The 10,000-nt window shown below is 38.2% G+C and overlaps 2 protein-coding genes across 2 annotated transcripts in view; both read right to left on the reverse strand.

The window, feature by feature from the left end:
* Nucleotides 1-10,000, reverse strand: part of LOC138003621 (adhesion G protein-coupled receptor E1-like) — a 55,070-nt gene that overhangs the window by 16,130 nt on the left and 28,940 nt on the right. The window contains exons 3-4 of the mRNA XM_068849797.1: nucleotides 2,670-2,932; nucleotides 495-609 (exon numbers count right to left, since the gene is read on the reverse strand). Coding sequence (XP_068705898.1) covers nucleotides 495-609; nucleotides 2,670-2,840 — 286 coding nt within the window. The 5' untranslated portion in view covers nucleotides 2,841-2,932. The remainder of the gene's footprint in view (nucleotides 1-494; nucleotides 610-2,669; nucleotides 2,933-10,000) is intronic.
* Nucleotides 9,711-10,000, reverse strand: part of LOC138003630 (uncharacterized) — a 4,414-nt gene continuing 4,124 nt past the window's right edge. The window contains exon 5 of the mRNA XM_068849809.1: nucleotides 9,711-10,000. This exon is cut by the window's right edge and continues 621 nt beyond it. The gene's annotated coding sequence lies outside the window, so the exon portion shown is untranslated.

The following is a 10,000-nucleotide window of genomic DNA, read 5'->3' on the forward strand; positions in this document are numbered from 1 at the left end:
TGAGGTGTCGTCAGCACAGTGCTTTATACTCTGATAAAGCACGCTGATTTGGACCAATGAGAGTGCTTGTAAGAATGTTTAAAATTATTTGATTGGTTAATGAAGCAAAGGCTTGTCAAAATATCAATCAACTGGAAAGTGGCTTGACAGAAATCACACAAAATTCGAATTTATGGAAAAATAAGTGCCTCAATGTTCGGTTTCAGTACGTAAAAAACAGCAAAAAAGAGGATCTAAATAATTAAGTTCAGTGAAAACCGGCCGAATTGTTGCCCATGAAAACCTGCACGTTTCCGCCATGACAACTGGAAAACAAACCGTTCAATAATACCCAAGGAAAAATTTGAAAATTCATCTACCATTTCTACGGATAATGGTGTGAGCTTTCCTTTGTTCCGTGCTTTGTACTCTTATAAAGCACGCTGTTTAAACCAATGAGAGCGCGCGTTATATAGAAACTTTATTATAAAAAAAAAATACAGCATTATCCGTACCTTCCTGGCAGAAGTCTCCATTGAATCCAGGAGGGCATAAACAGCGATATCTTTTCTGCGTAAAACCGGATTGACATGTCCCACCGTTTTCACACGCAGATTTGCCACAGGCGTTCTGAAGAAGAAAAAATATATATACATCTCTGCCATTTGTATAGCGGAGTGTAAAAGCAACGGTAGCGAGTGCTCAAACCTCGACGATAGAAAACAACCCCCTAACCACAAAACCTCACGAGAGGCGTTCTGTTAATAACTAAAGATGAATTCTCTATTTGATGGGTTCCTGGGTAGCCGGTGAAAACAAAATTTTGACTTTTTCCGCGATCTATTACTGAACAGACGCAATGCGACATGGAATCTATTTGTTTTATGTAATAGAGAATTACAAGTTTTTGTTGATGATGTCAACTATGCGTTTGTCCTCTAATACATCATAGGTGAGAACCAATCAAAATGCCCGCATTATTGAGCATATATATTAAGTATATTAGCTTTAGTTGTCTATAAGAGACAATTGCTTAAATTGTCAAGATAAGTGCGAGGACCACTTCTTCCTTCTTCTCCCTTCTTCTCTCTGTCCTCTATAACGGGCACTTCCAATACATGGATGCATTTATTTCATAAATGCAAACATTAACCCAAATGCCAATGCAAGTATCACACACAGTTAAGGACGTTCGCGCCCAAAACGTTCCCACGTACAGATTTTTCTTAAACGTGCCACGCAGAAAGGTAATGATCTACTTTGGCCAAAAAGGCAAAAAAAATGGGAGGTCACCATGCTCGTTTTTGAGATCATGAGGTGCACTTTTAGAAGATTGCGTTATTTTAAGACGATCTTAGCTTACAACTGTCAGCAATAAAAAAGCTACATTAGTGAAATTTAGATCAGGTAAACGTCCTCAATTCAACATAACTAGTATAACTAAACAAACGTTTGCAGCTGATGTCTTTTTTTGAGTTGAAATAGACCTTGAAAAACGATACATACTAGTCTAAGAAAGAAAACTTCGGTCGCACGAGAGCATAAAAAGCAAAATATTTGTGACTTCTCACGTACAGATTTTTTTGTTTTTTTGTTAAAATGGACAAAATCAGGAAAGGAAGTGATTTACGGAAAGAATAATGTGGGTCACCGAGCATTCAAGAGAGTAAGTTCTCAAAGCGATTGTCTATTTGCACTGTCACGCCATTGCGTGACATTTCCGAGAAGACCTGGGTCCACACCTATCCCATGATACCACACGCTTTCAAGTTCCATTCTTTTGGAAAATGTTAGCGCCTTTAGCATCGTGTTTACCTTCGTGGTCTGCGATGTATGACGTGTGCGTGACATGCGCGAAAAAATGCGCAGTAGCCATGGGCGCGAACGCCCTTAAGGCCAAAAGCAAACTAAGGTTAATTAACAACTATTTACCTAAGGGGTACCCTGGTCCAGAGGCTTTTCTTGAGCCCCGAGAGAGTCACGAATTGAAGCGGCGAGTAAGAGACTTGCGACTCGTCTTTGCTACTTCGCGGCTTTCTCGAGGCTCAAGAAAAATTTCTGGGACCAGGGTACCGAATTGGGAGTGGCTAGTGGTGGATATTTACCAAGCTGCGAAGCGGCGAGGTAAATCTTTACTACCAGCCACAGACACAGCACAAAAAGAGGTAAATATCCAAAACTAGCTAGCCAGCGACATAGCACATAGCTCATGCATTTATTGCTGCAACGATTATAATATTTTCGGACGCAAATCCCGCGCGGTTTGCTCGGAGGTGAATAGTTAACAACTATTCACCGAAGTGGAGGTGGCTAGTGGTGGATATTTACCGAGCCGCGAAGGTGAATAGTCGTTTTAGTATATACTCAAACAGTGAGATAATATAGCACAAAAAGATGATTTTAACTCATTTATTCCTGCAAAGATTACAACATTTTCTGGCCCAAATTCCTCGCGAATTGCTCGGAGGTGAATAGCAAAGGATATCCGGAGTTTCAGTAGCCAATCAGCGCGCGAAATCAACGCTATCCACTGTTTTACTATATACTAGGAAAGGATATTCCGAGTTTGAGGAGCCAATCACAACGCACCTTCAAAGCTTTCCACCGTTTAAGCAAGTACTAAAAACAGATATTCCATATTAACACGGCTGTATTTGTGTCACAGGAGTGAATTAAACTGAATGTCTCACCTCCGTTCCTCGATAAATGTAATTTTCGGTGTTGATCAAATCTTTACCGTGTTCAGCGTGAGTAGAATTGTTTAGCTCACATTTGTGTTTTCCATTTGCGTTCGCTTCAGTCTCGAAGTTGACGCTGACGCAGTCATGTTCTTGGTAACAAATCCATTCGCATTCATGCATACTGTGTACTTCATAACTCTTTATTACATGATTCTGCAAACGTCCGTTAGCAACGGAAAGAGAAGGCTGAAACGTGAGCGCACGACAAGAGCCTGCACAAAGAGAATCGTTAATGAATCTTTTGCTGTGATGTCGCAACGTTGTGGGAGACGTAATACGAGCGAGGTAGGCATTGTGGGATTTTTTTAAATGTAAGCAAAATCGAAAACACACATTTTACTATGATTCCAGACGTGATTAGAGAGATTCTTGCGTTCTGATTGGTCGAGTTTGGCGTCATATGTCGTTATAATCACCCCGCAGAGGTTGATTATAGCACCACCGCTAAATATCAAAATGGCTCCCCCCCTTTAGTCTACTTTACTGAAAAGTTTAGCCTTGAACGTGAATCGAACTGCTAAACTCTGCTAAACTGGTACGCTGCTTCATCGATTCAGCTATCAAACCAACTGACAGCTTATTGAGTACGTAATAAACTCCGTAGCCGATGCCATATAAAGATTCTAAATATAAGGAAGACATATATTTGAACTGCCACCAACTGCGCCGAGATCCATGTTAAGATTTAGATCATTACAGTTATGAAAATTATATAAAGCAGGTTTTCATCATCAAGGGGAGCGCTTACCTCCAATTATTCCTTTAGTCAACCCTTTCCCGAGTAAATTTGCTTTCGAGAACCACATTTAATGTACATTCAACAGAATCCTGATCGGTCAATGTCGAATGCGTGAATAGGTTGTAGAGTACGGATTGCTATGGAAACACGGCGATGAAGTAAATTTTGTCGAGTTTTTAAAAACTCAAGAAAACGTATGAATTTGCTCCTCATTTTGTGATTTATGGTACCGTTACTCGCCTATAGCCTGCGTCACAGACGCATGAAATCGCAAAAACACTCACACACATCCCGTCCTATTTACAAAAAGAAAAAAACAAAGACAATTTTCAAAGCTTCGAACCCGAGGTATAGTATTATGGAATTTTTTTAAATTCGAAATTTGAATTCTAATATCCAAAGCAAAAACACTAGTGTTTACTTGCTTTAGACATATATATCATTTTTTAAAAGTTAAAGATGGACCAGTACGCTGATGATCGGATGATAAAATAAAGAGCCAGTATGAACCACATAATATCGATGAAAATGTCGCTATTTTTTACTCAGAATCAAATGGAACAGAAAATTTAATTCTGTTAACCTCCCCAGGCATTCCTTTCTTCCGTTATATCGAAGTTACCAGAGGTTTTCTGTGCCATTTAGACTTTATTGTGGTGACGAACTGGAGTTGCTGGCAATTCTTTGTAAAAATCCATGCCCCTCGTTTCCAGCGGATATGGGAGGATGTCATTTCGCCGAGTGGAAAAGAGAAACTTCCTATTTAATGTTAAGAATCGAAATCTAAAAGGTCTTGCAAGAATTTTTACCCCAATGGATTACGCCCGAGCAAAGTTTACTTATTCAGCTTCTTTTGTCAAAGAGAAACCGGAGTTTTAATTAATTTTCATACTTGCGGTCACAGGAAGTTTATCAACTTAGACAAGAGGGAACCTTTTAAGAATTCAGTTCCCTGAAGTTTATTTTGAGAAACCAACATTGAAAATTAAGGAAGCCATTCATATCCTTTGGGAGCAGCCATCTTTAAATTCCCAAGTCAAACATCTTAATTTATCCCTTTCATACTAATTAGTTTCTTTTCTTAGCTTAAATAGTCTGTTTTTTTCCGTTTTGTTTCGTGGTTGTTCTGTTCTCGCCTTTATCCTTAATTATTTATGTTATGTCTCACTTTGTTACACTATTTGTTGCTCAACTTTAGTTTATTTCTCATTGTGCAACTGACGTTGGATGATGTTTCATCCGAAACATGTATAAAGATGAATTTCAAAAACATTGTATGGATCATCAAAGCGATATAATAATAATAATAATAATAATAATAAAAGCGTTATTGGACAGAACACTTACCTTCTTCAGAAGAAGCGTAAGGTGCTCCAAAATAAAGCAACGGGGATACAGAAGGTAGCAGCACAAAAGAAAATAATCGATGTCCGCAAAGTAGCAACAATTAACTGACAACATCACATACATTCTTAATTTTAAATAAGGGAAGTTGAAGACTGACAATTATAATCACACCTGTCGATAATTTAGTTTCATGATTTTCTCCTGTACTACATTTATTTGGCGCCTCAACCCTTTTGCTAAAGGTATAACAAGTTAAACAGTTTTAGAAGAGACAAAAGGGCCGTTTATACCAGAGAAAATAAGCCGTAGCTTACTCTGGCCCCGGCTTACATAAGACGCGAACAACCCGTATAAATGGAACAAATCTACGTTCACGGCTTTCTCGGGCCGCGGCTTATCCCGCCCTGGAAGTTAATACTCATATAAATAGTTCCTTTCGCGTACTATGTACGCCGCGGCCAGAGAAAGCCGCAGCTTATTTTCTTATTTTCTCTCGTATAAACGGCCCTATTGAGGCAGACGAAGAAATTTATTGTTTTAGAGAACATGCATAATAAAATTTTTATTTTTCAAAGAATTGCCTACGTAATTATACTCAAAAACAATTATTCACCTCAGGCTGGGTGAAGATCGGTGATTATTTTTATGAACCAATATTCAACTCGCCTTCGGCGAATAATTGTTAAATACTTAACAAGTCACTTCTAGATACAATATTATCCCTGGCGCTAATTTAAGGCGTAAAAACGAGAATTTAAATGTCGAATGAAACACGACGCGGCAACGCTAATATATATAAATGTCAAGAGAAGGTGTCTGAACTAATAATCCGTTTAATAGGGCTTATCACGGGAACTTGACCAGCGAAATCTTAAATTTCCTGTACATTTGTGTGTATGTTTTTCCCAAAGACGCATTTCTGACTGAGCGTAAATAATCAAGCAATTGTATGGCAAAATTTGAAATTTCGCTGACCAAATTCTAGAACAGGTAGAATCTTCAAATTTTTCCAGTAAAATCCTTTGGTTATCAACTAAAGTCTACCATTCACAGATGTTTCTACATTCAAGGTTTTCTCAAGTTATTTTAACGCAGATTCCACAGAAACACTATTATTTCGGACACGTTTGCCTACTCGTCAAGATGGCTTCCAAAACCGTAATAAGGCCAATTTGCTATCGGCAATACAGGGACGTAGCAGGCCCGGAAAAACTGAGGGGTGCAAAGATCTTGAGCAACAAATTCGGGAGTTTTGGGTTTGGAGGACGCATTGGACGGGTGAAAGCCCGTTCTTTGCAGGGGGGAGGGGGGGGGGGGGGGAAATGGGGTCATGGGTGTGATGCTATTCCAATAGGCCTTATTCATTTACAAGATACCCGCCATGTTGGTTTTCAAATTGTCATGCAAATTAGCCAGGTGTTGTGCTGGGGGGCAAACACTGGAAAAAAACCAAATTGCTGAAAATCGGCTAGTCTAAATATTGAAATAACATGGCAAAAAGTTCATTTTAGTATTTTAGAGCTAAGTACCTTTTATAATAATTTTATATCTTTTGATTGCCTTTGACATTTTGACTTTCTACTTCGTTAGTATCTGCTCATTTTTCACTAAATATAAACGTCGAAGTAACTTGTGTAATGATTGTATTTTACTGCTTAGGTGATAAATATTCAATGAACGTGAAACAAATCATCTGTGTAGCTAAGATGTTCGTTATAAACTCTCAAACTTGTGTTGTTTGCCCCCTCAGAAGTGTGTCGCTAATTTGCATGATAATAGCAAATCCAACATGGCGGCTATCGTGAATAAGGTGTATTAGTGTGTCACGATCTTTCCATCTTGTTCATGTTGTACAATATGGGCGAAGTATGCTACAACCATATTATGCACAGATTTGAAGCAAAGAGAGAGAAAGAAAGTTTCACTTTTGTATGTCCACGTTGTCGTCAAAACCGCGAGAATTGGTCATTTTACGTTATTGTTTTGACAAGTACGGGAGAGAAACGCACACGTGCAGCACGCTAATTTTTTCCTCTTTTAACCAATAATATCACTGCTTTATGGTGTTGTCGTTGCCGTCTTCCTTTCTTAAACTCCGGAACAAAGGCCGACGACGACTGCTACGAGGACGCCGTAAAATAATGTCTTTAATTAAGCTTTGCACGTCCCGTACGTGCGTTTTGGTACATTTCTGTAACGTTCTCGCTTCTACTCACGTGTGAGGAGGAAGCGAGAATTTGCTAATAAATTTTCAATTTTCTCTCCAAACATCGACACCGTTCATACTCATGTTATTCTTGGAATGTTAGTACACACTTTCCATGCAGAACGGCTCTGGGTAGTCGAGAAATTATTACAATAAAGGGATTTGATATCCTTAACAGATAACGTTCTCGTATTCATTGTTAAGCTCAGTGGTATCTCATTTGAGTTATCCCCCTTTGAAGTGACCGCAGTTTAAAATGCTGTAATAATATTGAAAAAAGCGTCATTCGACAGAACGGATAAAGAATGTAGCACCGACGAAGAGAATCCATGTCTGCAAAGTAGCAACAATTAACTGACAACATCACATAAAATTCTCAATTTTAAATAAGGGCAGAAGAAGACTGACAATTAATTATAATCACACCTGTCGATAATTTAGTTAATGATTTTCTCCTTTACTACATTTATTTGGCGCCTCAACCCTTTTGCTAAAGGTACAACAAGTTAAACAGTTTTAGAAGAGACAATAGGTTCGTTTATACGAGAGAAAATAAGCCGTGGCTTACTCTGGCCGCGGCTTACATAAGACGAGAACAACCCGTATAAATGGAACAAATCTACGTTCACGGCTTTCTCGAGCCGCGGCTTATCCTGCCCTGGGAGTTAATACTCGTATAAATAGTTCCTTTCGCCTATTATGTACGCCGCGGCCAGAGGAAGCCGCGGTTTATTTTCTCTTGTTTAAACAGCCCTAGACGAAGAAATTTATTGTTTTAGAGAAAATGCATAATAGAATTTTTATTTTTCAAAGAATTGCCTACGTAATTATACTCAAAAACAATTATTCACCTCAGGCTGGGTGAATATCGGTGATTTTTTTTATGAACCAATATTCAACTCGCCTTCGGCGAATAATTGTTAAATATTTAACAAGTCACTTCTAGGTACAATATTATCCCTGGTGCTAATTTAAGGGGTAAAAACGAGAATTTAAATGTCGAATGAAACACGCGGCAACGCTAATATATATAAATGTCAAGAGAAGGTGAACTAATGATCCGTTTAATAGGCCTTATCACGGGAACTTCACCAGCGAAATCTTAAATTTACTTTATTTTCTGTATTTTTTTTCCCACAGACGCATGTCTGACTGAGCGTAAATAATCAAGCAATTGTATTGCAAAATTTGAAATTTCGCTAACCAAATTCTAGAACAGGTAGGATCTTCAAATTTTTCCAGTAAAATCCTTTGGTTAGCAACTAAGTTTACCATTCACAGATGTTTCTACATTTAAGGTTTTCTCAAGTTATTTTAACGTAGATTCCCATAGAAACACTGTTATTTCGGAAACGTTTGCCTACCTCTCAAGATGGCTTCCAAAACCGTAATAAGGCCAATTTGCTATCGGCAATACAGGGCCGTAGCAGGCCCGGCAAAACTGAGGGGTGCAAAGATCTTAAAGCAACTTGTGTTTTGAAATTGGGTGGTTTTGGGTTTGAAGGACGCACGGAGGGGTGAAAGCCCTTTCTTTACAACACGAGAGCCCGGTATATGGCAGAGTCACGCCAACGCAATTGCCTACAGGAAATAAATTTCTATAGAGAAACAGAAAAATTTAAAGGCCACCTCAAGTCAAAAGACTCACAAAAAATTTTTATTTAGAAGATGATTTTTGCAACAAGGCCAAACATTTCCGCTTTTCTGGAAACAAAGATCGATGTAAGCCGAAACAATTAACGGAACAACATGATAACTCGAAGGAAATGGGTTACAGGAACTTTTCACAAGAAAACACAAAAAAGTAGTTCCAAAACGGGAACTGTTTCAAGTCTTGTCCCAAGCACACAGTCAAATTACAGGAAAGTGGCTTCAAGAAATTATGCAGAAATCAGCCAGAAGGCTGTCAACACATCCATTCTATGCACAAAAGATGCCCAACAGCCAATGGCAGCTCCAATAGTCCTCCGTCTCTCGATAGAGATCGACTTGACAGTAAAATGCCTCCCTTGTACCCCAACATGCTTTTAGGAAAAATTAACTTGAATCGAAAACCATTATAATTATGGCCGAGTTGTGACCAAGTTTGGAAAAGTCCAATGAGTTATTTCTCCTACAACATAAAACCTGTGCAGTGCTACTAATCTTAATTTCGATTATTTGGAAGACATTTCCTTTATATGCATCTTGTAAACAGGTCATTTTGCAAAATGAGTAATTTCCTTTCAAGATAAATTCTTGTTTATTAATTTAATATTGTAACAGTACAAATAATACCATTGTTACGTTTAATTGTAATGCAGTTACTTCCCAGTTGTATACTGCTCTATTTAATTGAAAATCTGAGAGACCGATATTTATAAATCTTATATTATACAAGCTATATTGCCAATGGAATGATTAAAGAATATCACTGTTTTTTCATTATGAAAAGTAGTTCTATTTGTAAAAGAAAGAAAATGGTTTAGCTCTGACGAAGGGCTAACACTCGAAACGTCAGCTTTCAAATTTCTTTACAGTGATCAATTTACCATATCAACTCAATTGATAAACCCTTTTGTTTATTCAACTTCCCCTCTGACACTGCATACAGCTTCTTTACAAACTTAACCCCTTTATCCTACATGTGAAAGAAATCTTTTCTTTCACCAACCACACTCTTAAATTAGGTGTGTTACTGCAACACACCTTTTTTTGTCCTCAAAACAACACACACAAAGTTGTGTTCAAATGCACACCTTTTCATGTGTTACCTGAACACACCTTGGTGAGTTATCTCAACACACCTTGGCGTGTTCGCAAAACACACCTTAAGTTGTGTTTCGGGCTTGTCCTAAATTTGACACACTTTCAGGTGTGTTCTGCAGAAAGATGTGTTTTGTCACACTTCTTGATGTGTAACAAAGCACACCTTTAGTTGTGTTTTCAGAACACACCATACCAGGAACCCAAAACGATATTTCTACATTTACATAATTATTTGCACAA

Source organism: Montipora foliosa, chromosome 5 (assembly GCF_036669935.1).
Source record: "Montipora foliosa isolate CH-2021 chromosome 5, ASM3666993v2, whole genome shotgun sequence".
In the NCBI taxonomy this organism is placed as follows: domain Eukaryota; kingdom Metazoa; phylum Cnidaria; class Anthozoa; order Scleractinia; family Acroporidae; genus Montipora; species Montipora foliosa.